The sequence below is a fragment of the Dunckerocampus dactyliophorus genome, chromosome 2 (genome assembly GCF_027744805.1).
Source record: "Dunckerocampus dactyliophorus isolate RoL2022-P2 chromosome 2, RoL_Ddac_1.1, whole genome shotgun sequence".
NCBI lineage: Eukaryota > Metazoa > Chordata > Actinopteri > Syngnathiformes > Syngnathidae > Dunckerocampus > Dunckerocampus dactyliophorus.
The window spans coordinates 6,527,821-6,554,434 of record NC_072820.1 but is presented as its reverse complement, the minus strand read 5'-3'; the positions used below and the strand labels follow the sequence as shown (position 1 = coordinate 6,554,434).

Sequence of the window (26,614 nt, the reverse complement as noted above, 5' to 3'; positions counted from 1 at the left end):
ACACCAATTCCGCCCACTCTTACTGTATTTAAGGCCTAGGCTACCAGCACTTATTAGTTCGCTGACGAAGCTCTTCGGATGAGGAGCGAAACGTCCGACACATTCTTCACAGAAGTACAGATGACGTCTCAAGAAGCCTTTTCCTCGATTTTCATGTCTGTTGTGTATAAAACGCGATCTGATGACAATTTCAGCCGGTTTGCGCGTAGCCATTTTGTGACATGCAAAAGTTTGAAAGAAACAATACAAAAGGGCGGAACGTACGTTTCAGCTGCTGTGATTTCCAAAGTATAACGCCTCGTTGTGCACCAAACGCATTTTGCGGCATACTTTTGACCAAACTGCGATGAAACGTGTATGCGTCGCAAATGTAACCAGCGTAGTCCAAACACCATGTAACTGAAATTGAACCGAGGAAGACTGTATGCAAATGAGCTGGCATCTGCCTTGACACACCAGGTGAACTTCAGAGTATTTGCGTCAAAATTCAGACAATAACGAAAGTGACACTAGTTCAAAATCAGAAATATAGCATGATGTCAATGATATGTTACATTCAAGATTTCTACTGATCTGATTCTGATTTTTTTCTTATCAATACACTTTTGGAGAACTGCTTTTTTTTACATCATGCTTCTGCGGAAGGTGATGTGTTGTGCTAACTAATAATGCTTCGAAGACGGTCATGAGTCTCGCGCGAGTTTGTAGCGGGGTCCTTTTGTGACAATTTAAGGTAAGTTTAAAGCATTTATAGCAATAGATATAGTGTAGATATTATGGTAATATATATTAAAGTGATACTTTATTCTAATTACAACATTGGTTCGAAAATAACTCTCAATTTTGCTTGCTATGTCACGCTTTTGGTACCCCTTTCAGGAGACTGACCCAAAAATGTCTAAATTGTTTTTTTCAAAACTTTTGACTTAAAACTCTCTTTACTTTACCATCCATTCTATGCCGCTTATCCTCACTAGGGTCGCGGGTATGACTTTGGGCGAGAGGCGGGGTACACCCTGGACTGGTCCTCTTTACTCATACAAAGTCATCAGTAAATGAATTATTATACAACTGACAGGCCGCACAGTGGCCGAGTGGTTAGCATGTTGGCCACACAGTCAGGAGACAGGGTTCGAATCTCCGCTTGGGCATCTCTGTGTGGAGTTTGCATGTTCTCCCTGTGTGTGATGCGTGGGTTTTCTCCAGGTACCTCGGTTTCCTCCCACATTCCAAAAACATGCATGTTAGGTTAATTGGCAACTCTAAATTGTCCATAGGTATGAATGTGAGTGTGAATGATTGTTTGTCGATATGTGCCCCGTCAGTCCAGGGCTCTCGCCCGAAGTCAGGTGGGTTACTCTAGTGAGGATAAGCGGTATAAAAAAAAAAGGATGGAAGGGACACTTCCCTTTGTCATAAAATAGACCAAAATGTGATATTTTCTTGCAAGTTTTTCTTCATGAACTGAAACAGAACAAGTGAAAATTGGTTTGAAAATAGCAAGTTAAATTTTTGCTTGCTATATACATATGTGTGTGTTTCATAATGTGTAGCTTGAAGGCTGAACGTTCCATTGTGTTTATAGACGTAGTTCCGTGCACTGCCACTAGATGTCACACAAACGTCGTGTACTCCCGCCAGAATAACTGCACTTTGCTCCTGTCTTACACCCACTTTAAAGGATGACAAGCCGTCGCTGCTTGTCAGCGTTGGACATTCTAACACAAACGCACGCTTGATGCTTAGCATAGAGGAAACTACAATCGTGATGCGTTGAGCCCAACAGCGGCGCGGAATCCTCCGTCGTGCCCGACCACGAAAGGACACACTGTGGCTCGAGCCACTGCGCACACCGATCGCCGATCTGCTCCACAAGAATACTCTCCATCTTAATCGATCCGTCTGGACGCAACACCACTCGACCCGGATGACCTCGAGGGAGTGACACTGCGGAGAGAGATGAGCAGATGTTCTTATCTTTAGTGAAGCAAAACAAGTGTCGTGTGTATGTGTGTGTGTCCGCAATCGGTCAATAAATGAGCGATGCCAGGGGTGACCAAGTATAATTTAGTGGATGACTCCCACGATTTGAGGATCCCTATGCATAACGAGGAGGTGTTCCAGCATGGAGTCTGCTTTGAGGCAAAGGTAAGGATGCTTGCAACAGTTACTGACGCTTGCTCATCATTCCACAATACAGCCACGTGAGACATGCTCAAATGTCACATTCGCTTTCATTTTATTATCACTAACTTTCTTTGTATGATCACTAAGCTTTTTTTCGTCCAGCAAGTTTGTGAATGTTACGAGTTTGAGTTATTGCCTTTTGGCAAGTGAGGAAAAGTTAACCCGCTGCAATTTCCTCCCCAAAAGTGTATACAATCTTTTATTTTGCAGTACATTGGCAGCTTGGAAGTGGGTCGTCCTGGCAGCCGGATGGAGATAGTTGCTGCAATGAGACGAATCCGGGTAAGAAAGGCACAAAATATGTCATGCCCAGGAGCCTTTCAAGACTAAGGAAACACATGACTTGTTCATGATTCCTGTCTCACCTTGAGCACTCATCTTTACACCCCTAATCATCCCTCCCTGCAAATACTCATACTCATTCACTTGGCTGTCAGGAGTCATTAAATGACATCCACACTGTGATTTTATTCTTGGGGTTTATGTAGCACACCATTTGAAAAACCAACATCTCTCAAGAGCTCCAGTCCACACAAGGCCAATGACTGCAGAGCAATTACTTCTCACCGCAGTGTGAGGGAGGTACACACACAGAGGAAAGGATTTACTAGCTGTTGGGCAGCTCTGAGATCTAATCTAATATCCAAGTTAGTGAGGCTATGTCCGCAGTGACACCCAGTGAGGACTTAATCCTTATCTGGTGTAGTGATGCTTCAAAGTCTTTATTGGCATATGTAAGCCATCATTTTAATCGTACAGCTTTGTAAAGTGCTCTGTCGTCTTTGCAAAGCAGAATAAAACAACGAAAATCTATCATTTCGAAAACTGTCTATTGCAGGTTTTTCCATCTGTCTCTCGGTGCAATTTGCAGAAACCCTGGACAAGCCAGTTCATATTGAACTCTCCACATAAGAGGGCATTGTGTATTATCAGTTACGGCCCATAGATGTGACGAGTGGGACCTCCATTATTGTCATTTTACCATTTGAGCCATCCCGCTGTACTTTCATCTTCAGTGTGATGCATACTCATGCATCCAAAAGCTGAGCCGTGCTGCATTTTGGTGTGAGAAAACACAAAATCACCAAGCTTTAAAGTTAGAAAGCCTTTGGCTACCAGTTGATGCTGCGGTGCATTGTGACTGGAGGAATAAGATGATGCATGCAAACTGCTGAAATTGCTGCAACACAATAACTCACTACAATTATTGCCATACTGACCTGAATATAAGACAACCCCTCTTTAAAAAAAAAAAAATAATATTTTCAATACCATTATTTTAATTAATATTACCATCACAACTCCTCCTCTGTTGTATGCTGACTTGATGAGCGAGTCTCTGCGTGAGTGACAGAAAGTAAAGCTTTGAGAGAAGTCGTTTGGCGCCACCAGCTGGTTTGCATGAAAAAAAATCTCTGGACCCCAAATATAAAACGACTCGTCTTTTTCAGACTTTTTGAGGGGAAAAAATAGCGTGTTATTTTCGGGTCAATACAGTATTACACCATTGCAATAATGCCTCATATACTCCCTATTGCTTTATTCATATTTAGCAGGCACAGTCTCTTCTCATACTCGTGAGCGCTTAGCCTAATTGTAAATCTATACAGTACTTCAGCACTTAATACAGAGGAACCTCGGTTTTCGTTATTCATTCCTTTCAAAAGTTTGACAAAAAACAAACCATAACAAAGACAATTTTACATAATATAATATAATATAAGACATAATATTTTATTTTTATATATTTTTTAAATTTATTATAATATTTTTTTTTATAATTGATTTTAATCATTTGGAATAATTTTCTACAGTTGTAATCATTTTACATGCAAAGCATAGGAAACCCATAGGAAATAATGTAAATCTAATTAATTCATTGCAGACACCCAAAATATTTACAAAAAATACATTTTATAGAGAATAATTGTATTTTGATATTTTTAAATAATTTATTGTAATATTTATAATTTATAATTTTATAATTAATTTTAACAATTTTGTATAATTTAATATAACTGTTATAATTTTGCATGCAAAAAAACAATAAAAAATAACTGTAAATGCCGACTGGATGATGCTCATTGTTGATGCGGATATCCCGTACTTCCTAATAGTGTTTCTCACATTCTTTAACTTTCTTTGGCCCCATGGCGGGTTATTTAGCAGTCACACTCAATTAAAAAAACTGCACGGACAACAAGTCAGCAAAGGGTGATTTGTTTGGCCACTCGATTTTGCAGAATGCGACAGTATAGGGCAGACGGACTAGTTTGTTATGTGCAATACTGTACGAAAACAGAGAATTTGAAAATAATATGGTGTTAAAAAAAAAACAAGGTTTGGCTGTATTCGAATATAAAGTATCGAAAATGCACGTGTTGGCAAAGGGAAGACACTGATGCTGTGTCCGCTGGGTGTAAAGGTACCATAAATACATCTAACGTTCCACCTCATCTGCTTGACAGCTGTATGCGATGGTGGATGGCATTGCTTCCCATATTATCTAGGACTAGTGGAAATACACACTCACACACATGAGCATACAGTATTTGCTCCTGACTGCATGTCAGAAAAATTCCCGCACCTCCATGAGTGGCGAGTAAGGGCGTATGACAACATATATTATTGAATCCTGTGGATGTCATGCATGCCACTGCTGATTCATTGACACGACTGTCACGGTTACTTGCCACTCAAGTGTAAATAACAATCACTTTTTTGGAAATCCTGAGGGATGCATGCCATGAGGCCAAGTGACAGTCTTGTCAACATTACGACAAAGAAAATATGTTGAAATATGTCATGCCGGGCAACCTCAACTGACTCAGTGGGAGCCTCATTTGATTAATTCATCATCTGATGTTTTCAAGCATGCATGATTTCAAATCATTCTGTCATCTGCGGAAGTTCCATCATTAATCATGAAGAGGGATGAAAGTGTGCCAAACATCTCTGCCACGCGCTGTGAAGTCTTGAATTTGAAAGCTTAAGCAGCTTCCAGAAGGAGAAAGTGCCTGAGTGTTTACTCAAGCTCAGATTTCCTCTGAGAGGAGGATAATCAAAAAATGTCCCCGTATCTGCATGATCCGTCTCTTTTTCCAATATATCATCTGTCACTGTGTAAAGAGACCTGTCCCAGTGGGAGCAGGCGCTATTCATCACTATCCCGATCAGAATGTTTTGCAGCCTGTCTAATTTGGTATTGGAATGACCTTGAAATGTTCATGCCAATGTTTTCTTTGTTCCACAGTATGAATTCAAACTGAAGAACATCAAGAAAAAGAAGGTCAACATAGTTGTATCGACAGACTTTGTCAAAGTGATATTGAGGAAAAAGAAGGTGTGTCCACGTCGAGTATCATTTTATCGATGCATATAAAATGCCGTCTCGGTAACCATGTTGCACGTTTAACAGAGAAAAGGCTGGACGTGGGATGAGAACACAATCTTGGTGTCAGAGGATCCAATCTACAGGTAGGCGCTTTGGACCAATCAAAACAAAGACAACAAGCCTTAGTGATGATCAGAAACTGAATGAAAAGTCACCTTTTCTTGCCCCAACAGGATTTTTTATGTCTCACATGATGCACAAGACCTAAAGATCTTCAGCTACATTGCAAGGGACGGTGAAAGCAACAGTTTCCGCTGCAATGTCTTCAAGTCTAAGAGGAAGGTGAGTTGAACTTTCCCATTGACCGGGAAATAAAATATTTTTTCCCTTGAATAAAATCCAAAAAAGTTACAGTAGGTTGTCTTATATTCTTGGTCTAGGTTGGTGTTGCTTCTCAAATAGTGCATCAGTCTGTATCTAAAATCTCTGAAATTGGCACTCCGATACAAGCAGTAGATTACATACCCCTCCCCAGCACATCTATCTATCAACAACAGCGTGTGCTAACGTGTCCAGCAAGGGGTAGTGGCACTATTTTTTGTTAAAGTTCAAAAAAGATGTTGCAGCTGAGTGCAAAACTTGTCACGCGCATGTTTCCCGTGGTGGCGCAGATCCGGGGAAGTTTATTACAACAGACCTCATCGCACATTTGAAGCAGCTTCACACGGGAAACAGATCCCACGAGACAGCAAAAACTCATGAACTGTAACAGAAAAGCGCCACCAACAAGCTGCCCGTTCAACCCAGTAGGAGAAGTACACAGGGACATCAGTGTGGAAAGCTGACGGAGCAGTAGAGACGTTTCTGACAGAAATGGAAAGAAAAACGAATGACAGGAATAAAAAGACAAAGCCTACATAGCCCTTGGGTCGTGAATATGGTTGGAAATGAGGAAAGACAGATGTGTGTTACAAATTGAGTTAATACAATAAACTTAACTTGGAAATTGTTTTAAGTTGTTGAAGATGTCATCTCAGCTCATTTTTTCATTCATCAAGTTTGATAATCAAATCAAGTGATTGTTTGCAGAATGATATTGCAGAATGATCATACAAATTGTACAAATAAATATAGTATAATAATATATTCCATCCATCCATTTTCGGAGTGAAGCGGAGATTCGAAACCAGGTCTTCTTGATCTCCTGACTGTGTGGGCAACATGCTAACCACTCGGCCTGTCAATTGTAACATCCATCCATCCATGTTCTATGCCGCTTATCCTCGTTAGGGTCGTGGGGATATGCTGGAGCCTATCCCAGACAAATAATCATTCACGCTCACATTCACACAATTTAGAGTCCTAACATGCATGTTTTTGGAATTTGGGAGGAAACCGGAGCACCCAGAAAAAACCCAGCACACAAACTCCACACAGACATGCCCAACGGAGATTCGATCTTCCCGATCTCCTGACTGTGTGGCCAACATGCTAACCACTCAACCGGGCCCATAATAACATGTAAAAATATAAAAATATTTCAATTCGGGGGGGATGGAAAAATGTCTGTCCTTTAGTGGGGCATGACAGAAAATAATTACGCACCAGTGGTCTAGAGCTTGTACAAGTAAACTACCTTTTGTTCCTGTCCCTCACATGAAAACATGTTTTTTCAAGTTAACTAATGAATTATTATTTATTATGTATTTATTTATTTATTTTTCAGAAATGGGTCCTGAAAAGGAAGGGTCGTCTTATATTTGAGTTAACACGGTAAACAGTGAAACCTTGGTTAGCGTCGAGGAAAAGGCTTCTTGAGACGTCATCTGTACTTCTGTGTAGAAGGTGTCGGACGTTTCGCTCCTCATCCGAAGAGCTTCGTCAGCAAACTAATAAGTGCTGGTAGCTTAGGCCTTAAATACAGTAAGAGTGGGCGGAATTGGTGTGCCAACACCCTCCTCCTATTGGTTCGTTACACTAAGCCTGGGCGGAGCAGTGGTATAATCCTATCCTGTTATTCACACCTACGATAAAAGGGAAGTGTCACTCCCTGAATTGGGTATGAACGACTCTGATACTGGCTTGTTAGCATCTATTGTTCTGGCTCGGCCCTGCCTTCACCTCATTTGCAAGACTAAGAGCTGTGGGTTTTGGTCTCAGTAACCTGCTGAACACAGGGTCCAAATTAAACCTCAAACCACCATTCCGATTCAAAGATGGGTTCTGTTGTTTGACAAAAATAGCTTCCTTTACTCCTCTTTCAAACCATCTGTTTTCTTTGGCCAAAATCTTTACCTCGCTGTCCTGAAAAGAGTGATTGGTAGCTTTCAGGTGTAGATGTACTGCTGATTGAGGACCACTAGCATTGTCCCTGCGATGTTGATAAAGCCTTTTTTGGAGCATTTGCTTAGTTTCCCCAATGTAGTGCTCTTTGCATTCCTCATCTTTACAGTATCTTTATCGTAGGTGTGAATAACAGGATAGGATTATACCACTGCTCCGCCCAGGCTTAGTGTAACGAACCAATAGGAGGAGGGTGTTGGCACACCAATTCCGCCAACGTCCGACACCTTCTACACAGAAGTACAGATGACGTCTCAAGAAGCCTTTTCCTCGATGGACAACTCCTGTACGACTGAGAGCCTACACAGACGCTTGGTTAGCGTCATTAATCTGTTCCAAAAGCGAAACGTACTCTAACCGAATCGATTTTTCTCATAAGAAATAATGTAAATCCAATTTATCCATTCTGGACATCCAAAAACCTTCTGCCTTGATTGGGTGTTGAAAAAGACGGCGATGATGAACAGCGAGGGAGGAAGAGAAGAGTTATTCCTTGAATTCAGTAGTGTTTCTCACCTTCTTTATTAAAATGCTTGCACTGGCAACTTTCCTTGACTCCATTGTGAGTTATTTTGCAGCCGTGATCAATAAGAAAAGCAGAGACTTGTGGCGTAACTGTGTTAGTTAGCAAAGTAACTACAGAGTCAACCGCTGATGACATCATAGAGCTGACTTACGGTTCCGGTTTCCATTTTATTGCTGGCTGCTAACAGGGACGTTTTGTGATTAAAAAAAAAAAAATGTTATGTACACAGTTGGACACACGCAGTGTATTAATAACACAATAACAAGACGCACGACATATGGCGTGCTAACCGGGAAATGTACACGAACGGAGGCAAAAGAAATTTGACGTAAACTGAAAAACTGGGGCGTATGCTAATTGAGCTGTCGCTGTATCTGATAAACAAAAAGGGGCACATAATGCAAACACCTAATACCTGTACTGCTACTGTGTTGTAGCGTGGTGGAAAAAGCCTGACTTATTTGTGAATTCCTTTTATTGAGTCATGTGTGTGCGTGCGTGTGTGTGGGAAGGCCATTGACAGACAAGCGAGAGGCGTTTCAGATGTGAAACAGGTGTGTAGTTGGCGATGCGACATACTGTAGGTGTGATGATTGCAGTCATAAGAAAGGTGCACAGATTGCAGATGCGACACAGATGTGCAGCTGGGGGGGCACGTTTGCAGCCTGCAGTGGCTTGATGGAACACTGCACTGCTGCCTCACAGCAGCAATTCAAATCCAGCACGGGCTGCTCTCAACACACATGACTTTGCGGCCTTTCTGTATGGAGTTTGAATGTTTTTCCCGTGCCTGCATGGCAGCTACAAACATGTAAGGTTAATTTCCACTCAACTTCTTCAACAAAGATGCTGCTCCACTGCTAGATGGATTAAATAAACGTACATGTTGACACATGTACGTTGTACATGTGATTAATAAAGTACTTTTACCCGGTACATTTGGCCACTTGTTTATCCATTTTTCCTCAGCTAATACTACCGTGCGGGTATCATGTGCACATCACGTCAACAGAGCACATACTGATGCCTACATTGTTCCCACGGCAACCCATACAGATATGTCAGCAGAGAGAGCTGATGTGTGGAAGCAACAAATGTCACCAAATCATTGCAAATGTTAATGCAGATAATGGAGCTTCATGATACAATTTGAGTCCCTGTTTTTGTTTAATTGCTCGCAATATGAATAGGGCCTGTGAGACAGGCACGCAAAAGGAGAAAAGGCCGAAAAGTAGGTCGTCACAAGTGGCCCGTGTGTGCATAAGTAAATCAATCAGGCAGTCAAATCAATAGCGACTGTTGCTGATCCTATTTTTGGAAGCTGACTGTTATGGCAGTTATGGCAGACACACAATCAATTGGAGTATGCCCAGTAGGATACATTGTGGTTGTCTCGGACTACGCATTCTTAGCTTCTCATCGCTAGTCCGTCAGGCCACTGCATATTAAGTGTGTGATGGATATAATACTATTCCAGCACTTTAATTCTTAGTGAAGGCTTCGTGGATAAGAACATGTATATTCTTACTGCCATATCGGCATAGGTAGAGGACATTTTTCCTCTGAGACAAAGACAAATCCTCTGTTATTCCCTCACCATGGATACCAGACAGACAGCAACTTAGCCAAGGCTGAATATTAATAATCCTAGTGGAAAGAGAAATTATGTGTGCGTGTTTTTTCTTTCTGCTCTTTAAGGCACCACTGCTGAATAAACTCACCTCATTGTCTGGAGCACGGTCAGACCGATTTCTATCTGCTCCAAGCATGAGCAGGAGACAGACCCGCTGATGAGAGCAAATTAGATTTGTTTTCATCAGCTCAGTACATCTAGAGAGCTTTAGGGTCCAGCTTTGGGAGGGCCAGTTGCTTTATTTGACAATTCTGCAGCAGCAGTTATTGTGTTTGTATTGATGAAGAAATATCACCAATTCAATTACCCGTTGTTTATTTGTCATCCGAACCGCTATTTGATTGATTCTTCACATTAAATCCCAAGTCTCTGCAGAACTAAAAGGTACCTTGACATACTCGATGAATTATATTCTTTAGAGGAAGGAATTCCTGAAGCGGCTGTTTGGGATAATGTTCAAAATAGAAATACAACACTCAGCTTTAATGGAAAGCGCATTAACACCACCATACTACTTTTTCACAATGACACCTGCACTTAATGTTTTCGATATTTGCTTTCGCATTTACTTCTTTACCTTCAACTTAGTTTTTTCAACCTTTTTTCCTTTTGCGTAAGTCATGCAAATCTAAATTTTAGATTCAAGATTCAAGAGTAAAACAGGCAGTTATACTATGCAATGAAATTCTTATTCTGTTCATTCTCCCAAGAAAAGAAAGAAAAACACAAGAAAATGAATAAGAACATAAGAAACATAAATACCAATAAATTAAGCAACAACAACAGAAGAGACATTAATACAAATAAATACTACAAATAAATAAATAAATAAAAGTGCTATGAGTGTGTGCGTGTGTTGCGTGCGGCGTGTGCGAGTGCTTCGTTGAGAAGCCTGATGGCCTGTGGGTAAAAGCTGTTTGCCAGCCTTGTGGTCCTGGACTTCAAACTCCTGTAGCGTCTGCCTGACGGTAGGAGTGTGAATAATGAGTGTTGTGGATGTGTGCTGTCCTTGATGAGGTTGTGTGTTCTGCGTAGGACTCTAGTTTTATAAATGTCTTCCAGTGAGAAGAGGGCTGCCCCAACAATGTTCTGTGAGGTCTTGATCACCCGCTGGAGTGCCTTCCTATCACGTGTTGTACAGTTACCGTACCAAACAGTGATGGAGGCGGTAAGGACACTTTTGATAGTGCATCTGTAGAAGCAACTCAGGATTGTGGTGGACATGCCAAATTTCCTCAGTCTTCTCAGGAAGTACAGTCTCCTTTGGGACTTCTTCAGAATTTGTTGGGTGTTGTGAGACCAGGTGAGGTCCTCGCTGATGTGTGTGCCAAGGAACTTGAAGGTTTTCACCCTCTCCACCTCAGTCTCATCGATAAACAGGGGTTTATGCGGCTCCTTTTCCCTTGTTCTTGGGTCGATGATCATCTCTTTAGTCTTATCTGTATTGAGAAGGAGATTGTTATCCCTACACCAAGCTATGAGGTCCGCCATCTCTTTTCTGTATGTTGTTTCAACACCACCAGTGATCAGTCCGATGACTGTAGTGTCATCCGCAAATTTAATTATGCTGGTGTTGTTCTGGGAGGACACGCAATCGTAGGTGAAGAGAGTGTAGAGGAGTGGATACAGAGGAACCTCCGTTTTTGCTATGAAACCGAACTGTACAAAAAGTGAAACAATATAAATCCGTTCCAGACACCCACAAATATTAACACAAAACACTCTTAATGCAGAACAATTATAGTTTTACGTGCAGAAAACAATGTGAATTGAATATAAAAGACAAATACTTGGATTGAAGACTTGGCAAGGGAGGAGGGCAGAGGAAAGCAACATGGATGCCACCTCCGCACTTTGTTGTTGAATTCAGTAGTCCTTCTCACCTTATTTATCAAAGTGTTATATCCAACAACGCACGGGCAATGCCTGTGTGCTCCCACAACTTTATTTACATCAACTGAGGCAATCACACGCATGTGTGAGAAAGTGTTTCAGGGCACGACACGTCGCACTGTCGTGACTCCACAACCCCACAGCATTTTCAACATTCTTTGGCTTTGTTGTAAGTTCTTTTGCAGCAGTACTCATAAAAATTTTTTTTAAAAAGTTATGCAGTGCGCTTGAACGCCTCATCACTTCAACAGCGTCATTGACAGTGCAGCGAGCACAGTGCTTGATAGATCCTGCTCTGGCACAAGAAACGAGACAGACACAGGTACACACATAATAAAGATGATTAAATGATTCGCTGGCCGAACAGTGTCTTTGGTGTCCCAACTCTAAAAGAACCACAATCCATTCTTCGCAACTGAGTCACCAACGCATGGATGCTTTGTTTGGGCGTATTTAGGACTGGGACTAGTTTGTTAGGCGCAATGCTTGGCTGTTCGATAACCGAGACAGTGCACGAAAACTGAAATATATTTTCGGTAGGGGTGTCACGAGACACGAGAAACAAAAACAACGAAAGTTCACGAGATGAGGCGATGCACGGATCTACAAGAACGAGATGAGATTGCTTTTAAGAAAAGTACAACGAAAAAACATAAAAAATACATGACAATATATCGCAATCTACTAATTAAATTTCTACGACATTACACTCTTCTGCACTCTGTGTGTATACTACCGGCCCCGCCTATACCCACCTAGACAAAGAAACTGTTTGACTAACAAAAGGGTTCACTCCGTTCATGCCGTTGTTCTATGGAACAAACGCACCAAGGCGGAGAGACGAGGAAAACGGACATGCATGCACATGGCAATATACTGAGGCAAAAGTATGGAGTTCATTTTCATTTATTGTGTGATTTAATTAATTTAATTGAGTAATGAATCTATTATTGTCCCAGATCTAGTGCCCACAAAGACATTTTTTCGCTGAAAGATAAATCTTGTAATCCCGCGAGATCTTGTGACACACCTAATTTTTGGCATTATGAAAATTCCATTCATGAAAAAGTGTGATTGCAATGTTTTGATCTAACTTGGACAAAAAACAAACACTTAATAGGCATTGGCATTTGACCACATTATCAAGTGGTTAGCGTCATTCATCTGTTCCAGAAGGTACCACTCAAACCAAAACATACTCTAACCAAATACATTTTTTTCCATAAGAAATCATGTAAATCCAATTTACATGATTGCAATGTTTTGATCTAACTTGGACAAAAAACAAACACTTAATAGGCATTGGCATTTGACCACATTATCAAGTGGTTAGCGTCATTCATCTGTTCCAGAAGGTACCACTCAAACCAAAACATACTCTAACCAAATACATTTTTTTCCATAAGAAATCATGTAAATCCAATTAATCTGTTCCAGAAATCAAAAAATGTGAACACAAACCACGTTTTTATAGTTTTACAATTATAGTTTGACATGCAGAAAATACCTCCAAATGCACATAAATGCATATAAATAATGAATGAAAGGGGTAAATGAACATTTAAGGTTATTTTTACCTTCACTGAAGACGTGATTGTTGACAAAGACGAGAGACAAAGCGAGATCAACACGGACACACGGATCTCACTTCCTTTATCAAAATGCTGGCAATTGCAACTTTCTTTGGCTCCATTGCGGAGTATTTTGCAGCCCTGATCAACAAGGAAAGCAGAGGCTTGTGTTAGTTAGCAATGAACTGCAGACTCAGCCGTTGATGACGTCATAGACAAGTGATGGCGCTGACTTACGGTTCTTGTTTCCATGTATTACCAAAGTAAGAGGCTGCTAGCAAGCATGTGTTGTGATCGAAATACATTAAGTACACAGTCGGACTCACGCTGTGTAATAATAATACAACAAGACACGCAAGGTATTCTCCGCTAACTGGAAAACGTACACAAACAACAAACAACAAATTTGGGCGTTAATTTTCAACATTAACTGAAAGACACGCTAACGCAGGTTCCACTGTATGTGGAAAATTACCAAAGATTTTGTTTATTTATTCATATTGTTTTACTAATGTAAAAATATATAACATAAAAAAGGATGAACATGTGTACCTAAACAGTTGAGCAAAAATGAACACAATGGAAGTTGAGATACTGACACGCTAACTTTGCTAGCCAGGCTGAACTCACTTTATTGACTTTCCAAGAGTGTAGGGTTGCAATCCACAGATGGGAAACTCTCTTGCTGAATGTTTAATGCCAGAAGAGAAAAATAATGATGGATTTTCTATGCTGGGATAGGCTCTAACTCACCTGTGTGGTCCTGTGTAAGAGAAGCGGTAGAAAGTGAACGAATAGGTTGATGCTGCCTCCGGTGGTTGCAGCCAAGTAATGCACTCTATTTTGCCTTATTTGTTTCAAGACGCGGCAATCAATTCCACACAATCGACAGACTTGTCAAAAGACAACTAATAGGTTATTATGCCCATTTCTGCTGGTATTTCAGCTATAGTGTGGACGTGAAACACATACATTGATGCCTAATCCTTGATTAAACGTAAAATTGAACTTATTATTGCTGGCTGTTTCCCTTCCTGTCATAGAATCCTGACTTAACGCAACTGTTGCTAATTTCTGATCTGACCAATTCACCGCTAGAACAGAAGAATCAATACAAAGCAGTTGCAACGTCTCCCGTTTTCTCCCACTAACACCGCCGTGCTCTTTTACCACCTCCCTCCTAACCCAAATACTCCCCTCACAGCAGCTATTGCTCCAGTTTTGTCATCTTCCCATGTTCCTCTATCCCTCTGTGTACCTCATTTTCTACCCTGCTGGGTTACTTCAGCTTTCCAACCTCCCGTGCTGTGTGTTGCCGCGGTATTCTCCTGAAAAATAGCCTGCGGACACACAGAAACACACACTCTTTGTATTCCTTCCCAGTCGCAGGCCATGAGGATTGTGCGGACAGTAGGTCAGGCATTCGATGTGTGTCACCAGCTGACACTGCAGCAGAAAAGAGATGACCAGGAGGATGAAGATGGGAAGGCGGAGGAGTCTGAGACAATCACAGGTGATCCCTCTCTCTCTAAGAAAATACATCACCAGTGTTTATCACCTTGCAGTGCTGCAGCTGCACTTTAATGATGGTGACTTGAGGCATTGACCGAAGTATTTGCTTTCGTGATTTCCACTGGAGACAACAAGAGTTGCACAGTGTAAAGCTGAATGTGAGAACACAGCATTAAACATCCCCTGTTTGTATTTGGTCTTTCTGCAGCTGAGAAAAGGTTTGCATTGTCAGAAGAGACCGACCTTGAAGGCACAACAGAGGAGAGCATAGAGTGCAACACTTCGTCAGACTTGGAGAGGAACAAAAAGGTCCTCGGTAAAAACGGGAAGGTAGAGACTGCAAATTGTACACGATCATTTTAGTGCCACTGTTCGTCATTCCATTCAAACAACAACACACAGATGAGACCAGCCCTGCACGGTGACATTTATGGAGGCTTTCAGACAATTTATACCCAGCAGACGCTTTATCGGGTACTCCTGCAGAATCCAAAGAGCTACGCCATGACAAAAACAGCTAGAATAGCCCTCAGTGGATTGTAGACCTCCTACAAGGTTGAACACAGTGACACATTGTGGCAGGAGGCGGTTTCTGCAGTCCAGTTAGTTTTATATAGCACCAATTCACAACAAAAGTTATCTCGAGGCACATTACACATGGAGCATGTCTAGAACCACGCGCCTCATACATTAAAGAGAACCAACTGAACCCCGCATGAGCACACTCTCGCCAAAGAAAGCAAGGAAAACTCCCTCTGGGGAAGAAACTTCAACCAGAATCCAGGCTCTATGGGGTGGCCATCTAGAGAGACATAGTCGAGGGACGGGGGGAAAATTGGACAGAGAGTACAGTGGGCACAACAGCGACAACTGTTATAGTCCTATGATGACAGCAACAACGTTAGAGGATCACCTCTAGTGCCACCATCACAATTACAGGCAGATTAATGTAAAGGTGCAATGGTGCCCTTGTTGGCTGCATAGAGAGAAGGATTGGTTAGTAACACACCACTACATGGATGGTGACTATCATCTAGACCAGGAGTGTCCAAAGTGCAGCCCTAAGGCCATCTGTGACCCATGGCTGTTTTTTTTACTGGCCAGCGGCGCATCATAAAAATCAACAAGAAAAAAAATAAACAAAAATTTAACAAGAAAACTAAAAAAAAAAAAAAAACAACACCAAGAAAAAATGAAACACAAGAAAATGTCATTATTTTATGAGAATAATGTAATATTATGAGGAAAATGTCATATTTTAGCACCGTGTTGAAATACAGTATTAACGGGAAAAAGTCATATTATGAGAAACAAAGAAATAAAGTGGTAATTTTGAGGGAAATTAGGTTGCGGAAAAAATTATAATATTACAAGAATGAAGTTAAAATATTACGGGAATGAAGTCATAATATTCTGAAAAGAAAATTTACACAAAGAAAGTTGAAATAGTTAGACAAAAAAAAACAACAATAGCCGAAATGGAAATAACACCTTTAATTTTATGAGAATAAAGTTAAACTATGAAGAGAAAAATTCAAATTTAATGAGAAAAAAAGTTGCAATTTTACGAGAATACACTTGTAATATTATGACAAAAAATAATGTTTAAGTAGAATAGAGTGGAAATATGAAAGAAAAAATGCATTTTTTATTATATTAACGTGTCTGTAATATGCAAATTATGAGAAACAAACGAAAACTAAATAAAGTTAGAGATTAGATTAGGGAAAAAGTTATAATATTATGACAATAAAGTCCAAATATTACAGGAAAAAAAAGAAAAATTGCAAATATTATTTAATAAGAAAGTTTAAATATTTAGAAGATAAAAAAAACAACAGCAAAAATAGTGAAAAAAAGACAAAAGTTCATAATGATATTTTTTCTGCTATATCACAAAGCTGAGATGCGCTTTTTTCTTGAACTATACTGTACAGTGTTCCCTCGCTCTATCGCGGTTCACCTTTTGCAGATTCACTGTTTCGATGAATTTTTTTAGTGCTTCTTTTTTTTATTATAGCGTATGAACGCTGTTACAGCCCCAGCCTGGCTCTTTAAGAAGAACTGCATTGTGGGAAGTTGAGTGTCTATCTCTTCCCTCTCCTGTCCGTCCACACAGCCCATTGTTTTCTGTGTCCTGATTGGCTGTAGACCATTGTCAATCAATCTCCTTTGTGCTGTCCTACCATGTCTCCTGTGTCATCGCTGGCTTGCTAGCCTGTAAACGAATCTTCGGTTCATCTGCAGCAATATGTTTTAACAAGGATACAAAAACGCTACAGTGCAGCGGAACGGCGCCATTATGTAGAGGCACGGTCACAGGAGTGAAATATGTGTGAGTGACTTAATAATTTCTTGTGTTGATCATAAAGGTTTACCATTAAAATTCAAAGGAAGGTTTGAAATTTTTTGAGAGTGTTTAAACAACAGAGAAATGTGAGACAATAAAACATTTAATAATTGTAAAAAAACGAAGTTGGCTACTTCGTGGATTTGACTATTTTGAGCCTATTTTGGGAAGCTATCCCCGAGATAAACGAGGGAACACTCTATATAACTTCTTATCATTTCTACATGAGTTGCTTTACAAAATATCAGTGGCCTTTGCACCCTTTCATTTTTCAGTATGTGGACCTCGCTGGAAAAGAATGTTTTGGTATTTATTGAGGGCGGGGGTAGAGTTAGAGTTAGGGGGTTAAGGGTGAGATCTAATTAGGTGAGAATTAGATGGAGGTAAGGGCCAGGAAGAGTGCAGTCTGACAAGAAAGAGGCAGGAGATAGCAACAAATGACCTTTCTTGTGAAGCCACACACAAATGTAAGACATTTACGGGTGCAATGTAGAATCTGTAAATGATGGGACTTGTACCATTTGTGATTCTGAGGCAGGCTTCCCCATAACCCTGAAGAGGCAGTATAGAAAATTAATTGACAAAATTCCAGAAATAGGTAAGAGCAGTCTGTGTGTCCTCTTCCCCGCAGGGCTCTGATGATCCCTCTCATCTGCTGAGCTCCCCTGCTGGTAAAGCTCCTGCAGCGTGTCAGCCAGCTGCAGAGGGACCCTGCTCTTCAGAGCATCAGGTCCAACTACTGCAGAAACAGCTGCAGCAGCAGGAGCAGCATGCACTGGCAGCTTCAGCTCAGGTACTCAAGAAATCCTTTGTATGGATTTGAAAAAGAACACATGCTTGGTTTCTGTCTGTCTCATGGTATGTACAAGTAGTTGTTGCAACTAAGGCACCTAATTCCCAGACTCCGTTCATGTAACATTTCTCTTTGCCTGCATCCCTTAATGTGTGTGATATGGTTCTCAAGAAAAAATGTATTTAATCATCTATAGTATACAGTATGTCACCATTGCACAAAACTCTTGTAGTTTGTTGGATTTTGTATCAAGTTTTTATGGTTGATTGTGCTCTGCTCAGGTGCATGTGCTCCGGGGCCAGCTGTCTGTAGAGGTGTGTGCTCGAACTGAAGCCCAGACCAGAGTTCAGAGGCTGCTGCAGCAGAACACGGACTTATTGCAGCACATTTCTCTGCTGGTCAAACAGATTCAGGAACTTGAGCTCAAAGCCGGTGGACATTTAACATCCAGTGAGTGAAACTGAATATCTCCGGTGGCATGTGTGCCTCCTATCCGTGCATGTAGAAGTGATTTCTTGTGCTATAGCTATGAATTATTGAGTGCTGTCAGAGCAAACGTCTTCCTGGTCTTTGCTCTGACATGTCCTTTCATGTGTGTCCGTAGTGGGCTCCCAGGACAGTCTTCTGGAGATCACATTCCGTGCACAACCATCCAGGATTCCCACTGAACCCCTCACCCCTTCTCCATCTACAGGCCCCTCGGTTTCCTTGTCCCAGATACACCAGATAAGTGACAGTGCTTGGGTCTCCACCCTCTCTGGGCCGTCCTCCCCAGGCACCACAGGCACTGACACCAGCCCTCTGGGCCTTGGGGGCAGTGCAGTCCGTCTGGAGTGCTTCCGTTTCTCCTCACGGGGTCCAGACAGTCAAGACCAAGGGCAAGGAACGGGGGAGACGCCCACCGACGGTGCCCCAGATGACAGTTCTCTGGTGGGTGAGCAGGTCCTGGGAGCTTTGGAGCTTCTTCGGTTCAGGGAATCAGGAATCGGATCAGAGTATGAATCCAACACGGATGAGAGTGATGACCGGGACAGTTGGGGGCTTGGCGAGGTCGCTGGGCTCGATGGTGCCGTTCGACTCTTCAACGTGTTGAATGCTGAGAGTTTGTCAGACTGTTTAGGGGATGAGATGGCTGTGTAGAGGCGCTTTTCACATCTTCTACATTGTACTCATCAGCACCCTGCAAATGTGAAAGTCATCACTAAAGTGCATCACGTCACAAAAGATGCTGTTTCATTTAGGTCTGTACAAGCAATCACATCATTGCAATGGTTAAGGAGAGTGTTGACTTTTCCCATTATCAAGCTTGCAGTGGCTTAAAAATGTGAATGACCAGGCTGGTAATCACACTTCCTGCAGTCAGGCATGCTGAATAACAAATGTTATATAAGTAGCAACAATTCTAGTGTCCAAACCTCTGCAAATGCTAATGTAAAAATCAAACTTCTTGGTTTTTGTTGGCATTTTTTCAAGGTAAATTGAAAGATGTTCATGCAATTGGCCTAAATATTATTAAAGGGATATCCTGTGTTCTGCTGGCAGTGAAATGTACCATCTGTGTGGAAGAAAACATGAGAAAAATTGTGACTGCTACTGTATTTCTTCAAAAAGTAGGTGTCGATTAGGGGTACGGCATTTATAAATCTGTTTATATTGTTACATATAGTGGCATGAATCATAGGAGAGCTAATAACAGCTACCTCATGTTAGTTTATTGCTCCTGAGTGGAAAAAGGAGGCGACTATTTGAGGTGTGGCTTAGTTTAAATGTTCAAATGGACAGTGAGGCAAGTTGAGGAAATATGAGTATCTATGTGAGGTGCTAAAGATCTGTTGAATCGAATGTAATATTTAGGATTATAAAAAATAGTGGCGACCAGTCCAGAATGTAGCTGGACTGGGATAGGCTCCAGCTCCCAGCAACCCTGAATGGGAAAGGTGGTAGGAAACGGATGGATGGTAAAAACTGTGAACAAATCGAGACTTGTTCAGTGGATAAAAATTGTTTCGTTTCTCAAAAGAGCTTCAAGAGATCACCACACACAGTCCGCTGTAGAGGATAGAACTGTAAGAACTGGTCCAGCATGCATTGCTAAGTGCAATTTGTGTCACAAATTCCTGTGTTTCCCTCCAGTGTTCATGGCTCTGAGCAGGTTGGCTTCCCTGCCATGGTGCCGTCACCGCGCTCAATGCTTGTTGCCATGCCAACCATACTGTGGTTGTATCTGTGGTAATATGTGTGTGACACATCCAGCGAGGCTATGGCTGTGTTTGAAACTATTTGGTAGGAAGACTCGTTTGCCAGTTAAGTCTAGCAATGCTTAAATGCTTTGAGGAGTGTTGTCTAAAATCCTGCTGTGTTTGTTTTGGCACGTCGACTGTAATTACACTGGTTGTTATGGTTTGATCAACAGTGCATTATTCATGCGGCTGTTTGTCCTGTTTATTTTGTGGGATTAGTCAAATATTACATTGTCCATGAGGGAACTATCCCACTATTTGACACTATTTGTGTCTGCTGTGTGGTCCCCGTGTTCTTAGAAGTATTATTTATTTACACCGTATGGCAGAACAACTTCTGTTGCTCCCCACAGGAATACTTCAAGAGAGGCATATAAAACAAACGTGTGCTTGCATAATAGTCTGGCCAGCTGTCGCTCCAGTTTTGACATGCACGGCTGCAACTCTTCGAATGACTAAACTGTGGACACGTAGTTCAGGTCTTCCAAAAATGGATCCGTCTTCTGATCCTGCTCTGTCCTCCCCACCCTCCCTGTTTTTGCTTCCCATTTTTCCTTTGAAGCTCATTACCTCTTGAGCCTTCACTTGCGCCATCTATGTTAAGTCGGTGTACTACGTAAAGTGTACTGGTAAAACAGAAAGTGCACTTAGAAACACGCCGTAAATGTATCACCTTGTGGAATTAAACATGCTTTCTCATATGTCTGATGGTGTGTTCAGTGTGACTCTCTTGTGTTTGCCTACTTTAGGCCATTGTAATGACACAAAGGCATGCGTAGGAATACAGTAACCCCTCATTTATGGCGGTTAATTGGTTCTAGACCCGATCGTTTTCATAGTTACAACATAGGAAACCTGTTTATGACTTTCTAAATACAATTTTTACCATTATTAGAGCCCTCTGGACATGAACTAACACCCCTATAGTCACCTTTACACTCGTATTACTCAATATATTCGATATATTCAGAGAAAATAAACCACTTAAGACATAAATAAGACTCGCGCTCGTGTGTGTTTCAATAAATGCGTGTGGACAGGAAGCGACGTCGGGGATTCAGAGTTGAGTTTTAGCTGGAGTACGACCACAACAGTAGCCGGTGTTATTATTATGACGATGATGATGACTATTATTATGTTATTGTGCCTGTTGAGAGATAAATAATTATAAAATAATAAAAGCCTGTCTTGGTGATCAAGTCTGGTGCGTGTTACTAGGGACACCTAGTGGCCAAGTGTAAACTACAGTTCAAAAACGTCTTGTATTGCCTTAAACGGTAATGTATGTATGAGGAACGACTGTACTGTATATGTGTTTTAGCTCATTTAGAACACTTTTATGCTTGAAAATGCTTAATTTAGCCCAAGTATATGTGAACGTTTGCTTAAATATGCATTTGTTTGGACTAATAATAGGCCCCAGTCAACCACAAAACGGCGGTGACGCAGCGATGTTCAAACTACGATGTAGGAAGGGGTGACTGTACAGTGGATCCCCGCACATTAATGTTTCAGGATTCACAACCCCACGCATTTGCAGATTTTTGATAAAAAAATCTTTACCATAGGCCGTTTTTTCCATGGAAAATTCATCTCATTCATGATTTTCACAATTACAATTAAAATGAACAGCATACATGTACCATTGTTAGAAAGCTCACAATTTGTGCATGTTTATGTCATTATGCCTCACTGGTAATGTGTTTGTGTCAAGCATTCGGATTTCACACTTTGTTCAGCGGCCCTTGGACACACCATAGTTGTGTGCTGTGAGACGCAAACGGAAGCACAGAGTTCACACAAATTAATATACGATTGTAAGTCGTTACTGGAATTACAAAAGTCAAGCAGTGTAGACGCAGCATGGAAAACCGCTTTCTCTAACCTGCTAGCCTGTAGCGCTAGCTTGACCACCAGGCTAAAGGCTACACCGTGTTTCTGATTCCATCTTTATTGGCAAAGACACAATTTTAAAGCAACTTTGTACATAATGGACTACATTGGGAGAATGAACAGAATAAGATTTTCATTGCATGGTATAACTGCTGTTTTACTATGCACATGACAATGAAACTCTCTTGTATCTTGTATTAAGTGAAAATTGGACTATTTTGCATTAATGGTTTTGTGTTATACTAGTTTTCAACAATGAGGACTGTCATTGCATGTGATGTGTTCCCTAAATCTAGTCTTGATACCGGAATTCATACAGTAGGAGTGATGTGCGGATCGATACTGTAATACTGCTACTTCCAATACTAGCTGTTCATGCTCTAAAATCGATTCTCAAATCAAAATATCGATACTCTTCAGTCGTTTCAGGTAATGTTTGTCTGAAACATTTGTCTGTTGAAACAACGTAAACGAAGCCATGTATGAATTGTGTTGAAAGGTTTTCATTCTTATCATAGTTCTTAATAATTAATCATTTACTTTAACGGTTTTATTTGCTATTTCTCTTTCTTCGTATTTCTTTTTTTTATTGTTTAAAATACCATTTTCACATATTTTATATGATTTAGTTCTCTGCTTTTCTTATATTAGCTTGGCTATATTGTAAATCACCCCGCTACATCAGTGTGCTTCATTCATTCATTTTCTATGCCGCTAGTCCTCACTATGGTCGCGGGGGTATGCTGGAGCCTATCCCAGCTGACTTTGGGCAAGAGGCGGGGTACTCCCTGGACGGGTCACGCTACGGAACACGCTGTTTTGTGTGTCTGTAGCTTGGTTGCTAATGAGCTGTGTGTGGCTACAAGAAACACTATGGTGAGTTACAGTGCTAACAATACAATGTACTATATAATATAGTCATAGCTGTTATGCAAGGAAAAACAGGCTCAAGGGACGCTTATTACCGTTAAGACATTATTAAAAAGTCAGTCATGCACAATGGGATTATACACATCAATGCCCCTTTGCACTTTTATGGTTAAGTCATATCGCTTTCATGTCGCGGGGGATAGGATCCCAAAATAGCCCTCAATAAATGAAATCCGCAAAGTCGCCAACTTTGTTTGTTTGCAGTTATTATATACGTTTTAAGGCTGTAAAACCCCCTCACCATGCACTTAATACACTTTTCTAAGACAGGCATTAGCATTTTCTCACGTTTCTCTTGTTTAAACACTCTCAAAGTTCAAATTTTGCTCGGCCCTGGCGCCGTTCAGCTGTAGCATTTTGTTCAAACATATTGCTCCTGCTGTCGTCCTCATCCGGTTAGCTTCTTCTTCTTCTTCTATTGTTTATTGGCGGTTAGCAAGCTGCTCACACAGTTAGCTAGTTTGCCAGAAACTATTGACCACAACAGGAAACGGCACCACTGTTGCCAACTTTTCAGTAAGAAAAGTAGCTATTGGCTGTTCTAAAAGTTGCCAGATGTTGTCAACATCAAATTTGCATATCATTTGCATATGATGCTGTAAAATGCTGTAGGAAAAAAAAGCATGATCTCGTAAGAGAGACAAAAAAAGTGAGTAAAATCACCTTCATTAGGTTTTCGAACTCCAAATAAACTTGATTATTTCTATGTTCATTTAAAATTGTCCATCATTTTATCAAAATAAAATAACAAATATTTTATCTCGGCCCGCGCCTGTTTATTCTGTGGCTCGCATTAACATGACAGATGTGGTTCGTGAGTAGCACACTCTTCTGGTGAATATATTTAATAGCAATTCATTTGCACTCTCGACGCGTAGAGCTCCGCATCATGGCTTGCGACTGCCTTTGGGCGGGGCGGACCCGTCAACAGCACCCGCCGCTGCTCACCGAGAGCACAATATGTGCTTTCACCACGTTAGAAAACTCGACGAAACAACATCAGAAAAGTTGCTAGATTTGTCGCTAGTCGCTTTTGAGAAAATATGTCGTCAAGAGGGGTTGGAATGTCGCCAGATCTCGCGACAAATCGCCAAGTTGGCAACGCTGAACGGCACGAAGGAGATTGAATGACAATGGTCTACAGCCAATCAGGACGCAGAAGACAATGGGCGAGTTCTCCCTTAGCCGATTAGGACTGCTGTGGCTCTATATTTAGCCGTCTATCGTCTACTGTGGGTTCCTAAACACGTAAACACGTCTTCAACATGAGTATACAACACCCTCTACTGGTAGCAGTAGTCAATACAATAACAGACACATACAACAGAGCACAGATAGATCGCCACAACAATGCCTGTTCATACGCTGTTAAAAAATATGCAAAATTGCACTTTAAAAAAATCAGCAAAAGGTGTAGCGAGGGAACAATGGAATTCATTAATAAGTAAGACAACTCTGTAAGTCAAATTATGGTCCTTTACTTTTCTGTATAAAATCTTACTAAATCCTCAAGAGGACACTCAAAGGGATTCACTAGCTCCGGTCCTTCCAGCATTCTGTGGTTGCACATGATGTAATACAAACTTCAGACAGCAGATTGGCTGGAAAATATGAAGGACTATGAAGAAAATCAAGCATTTCCCGCCTACATTCAGCCACAAAAGCCAGCAGCTCCTGCAGTGCAGCTGCTGACAGTAGATAATGATAGTGCGTGCACCCCCACCCCCACGCCCCAGGAGCTGACGACTACTTTCATTTCATGTTATAACAGCCCACCTCCTCGCAGGGGCCACATCAGTGATTTTCCTCTTTGGCCACAAAAGTCGAGCAGTCCTTGGCACCATTCCTTTGGTTCAGAGGATAAACTTTAATCGTTCCCCTCACATTTGCTCTTAAGCCGTTCCTTTTAAGTTGGATATCTCGAAAACTACTGGATGGATTGCAGTGAGATTTGGCACAGATATTTTTAGAGATTATATCCCAAAATGATCTAGTAATCAAAATATGGAAATGCAGGATGCAAGATGGATTTGCACAAAATGTAGCACATTATGAAGATTTCCTTCTTTTTATCCCATGATACTTTTACCAACATGAGAGTATTTTTTTCCCTTTTTGAGAGTAATGCCTAGCAGATACACATACAGTATAATGGGCCGGGTCAAAAAATGTATAAATGCTAGTGCTGTCAAAATAGTTAATAGTGATTAATCACATTTTGTCCATAGTTAACACAGAATTAATTAGAGATAGAAAGAAGTTTTTATCTATAAGTAGGGATGTAAATCTCTTTGTGGTAAAGGATTTGATACGCAACTAGATACACGGGTTAAGGTACGATTCGATACAGTGTACAAATGATACCATTCGATACGATTCAACGGTTGCATTTGTTGATAGAGACATTAATCTTACATTAGAAACTAAAGAAGACAATTCTATAAAAGTGGCACTTTTACAGTATTTTCAAATGTGTGAAAGAGCGCATCAAATCTCCAGGCATGCTGTAAGGCAGGCGTCCCCAACCACCGAGCCGCCGGAAACGTTCAGGCGCAATCATTAAAAAAAAGAAATATTTTTAAAACTAATTATAAAATAACTATCAAATTTATATGTAAAGGAAAATCAATTTTGGAAATATGGGCCATTATTTTACTCCAAAAAATAAAATACAGTTAGAAATCCCAGTTTTTTGCAAGTTTAATGTGAGTGGCGACTTGTCCCACTTTGTTCAATGGTCCTTGAACACACCATCTAACTCTCCCCCATGTTGCACAAACAGACTACTATGCTGTATTTTTACCGTTTTTCTTTCGTTTTTGGTCTCAAATGCTGATACTATGTGGGAATGCATAAAGGTAAGATTTGATGACCTTATTGAGTGCTAATGTGCATATTTGTGTGGACCACCTGTCTGAAAAACAAACTCCAGGCTCGTACTGGTGGATGGTGGCTCTGTATTCATTTAGTGCTTTTAATTTGATGTTGTTCCTGTCAGCGTTTTACACAATACAAAATAAATAAGATAAATTAGGTCGCTATAATCACTATAATCTCTATCATGTACGTATGTTTTGCTAGCTCGCGCGCTGCTAATACTGGTGCTGTTTCTTTTTATATTGTGCCTCTTTGCGTTATTTTTCCCATTTTTGCTGGGGTTTTTTTTGATGAATTTTATCTCTACAATGTACCACAGGCCAATAAAAAACGAGCGGCCGCCCATGAATGCCTCCCGGGTCGCACTTTGGACACCCCTGCCTTAATGTTGGTCGTTGAACTTGCCATTTATTCAGCCTTGTTTGGCAAATGTGACAATTCAAAAAACAAAAAACATATTTTGCATTAGTCTCACAAGTCACAATAGTTGAAGATTGCAAGTGTAAAATAATACATCTCATTTCCCAGTGGC

General features: G+C 40.9%; 1 protein-coding gene across 2 annotated transcripts; it reads left to right on the top strand.

Moving 5' to 3' along the window:
* The first annotated feature begins 1,168 nt into the window (after positions 1–1,168).
* On the top strand, positions 1,169–21,964 carry nos1apa (nitric oxide synthase 1 (neuronal) adaptor protein a). 2 transcript variants are annotated; one of them, XM_054768983.1, is made up of 10 exons: positions 1,280–2,148; positions 2,398–2,469; positions 5,441–5,530; positions 5,606–5,664; positions 5,755–5,863; positions 14,871–15,000; positions 15,208–15,329; positions 17,981–18,142; positions 18,424–18,592; positions 18,747–21,962. In XM_054768983.1, the coding sequence occupies exons 1-10, from the start codon at positions 2,044–2,046 to the stop codon at positions 19,280–19,282; spliced, it is 1,554 nt and encodes a 517-aa protein (XP_054624958.1). In that variant the 5' UTR covers positions 1,280–2,043; the 3' UTR covers positions 19,283–21,962. The 2 variants fall into 2 exon arrangements, with proteins under 2 accessions (XP_054624959.1, XP_054624958.1); XM_054768984.1 differs by lacking the exon at positions 2,398–2,469 and having other exon boundaries at positions 1,169–2,148; positions 18,747–21,964.
* The last annotated feature ends 4,650 nt before the right edge of the window (positions 21,965–26,614 follow it).

Excerpts from the sequence above, each read along its gene's own strand:
- nos1apa (XM_054768983.1), top strand. The coding sequence starts at position 2,044 with ATGCCAGGGGTGACCAAGTATAATTTAGTGGATGACTCCCACGATTTG. Across the intron at positions 15,001-15,207 it reads GGAGTCTGAGACAATCACAG|CTGAGAAAAGGTTTGCATTG; the intron begins GTGATCCCTCTC and ends GTCTTTCTGCAG. Across the intron at positions 18,143-18,423 it reads CACTGGCAGCTTCAGCTCAG|GTGCATGTGCTCCGGGGCCA; the intron begins GTACTCAAGAAA and ends TGCTCTGCTCAG.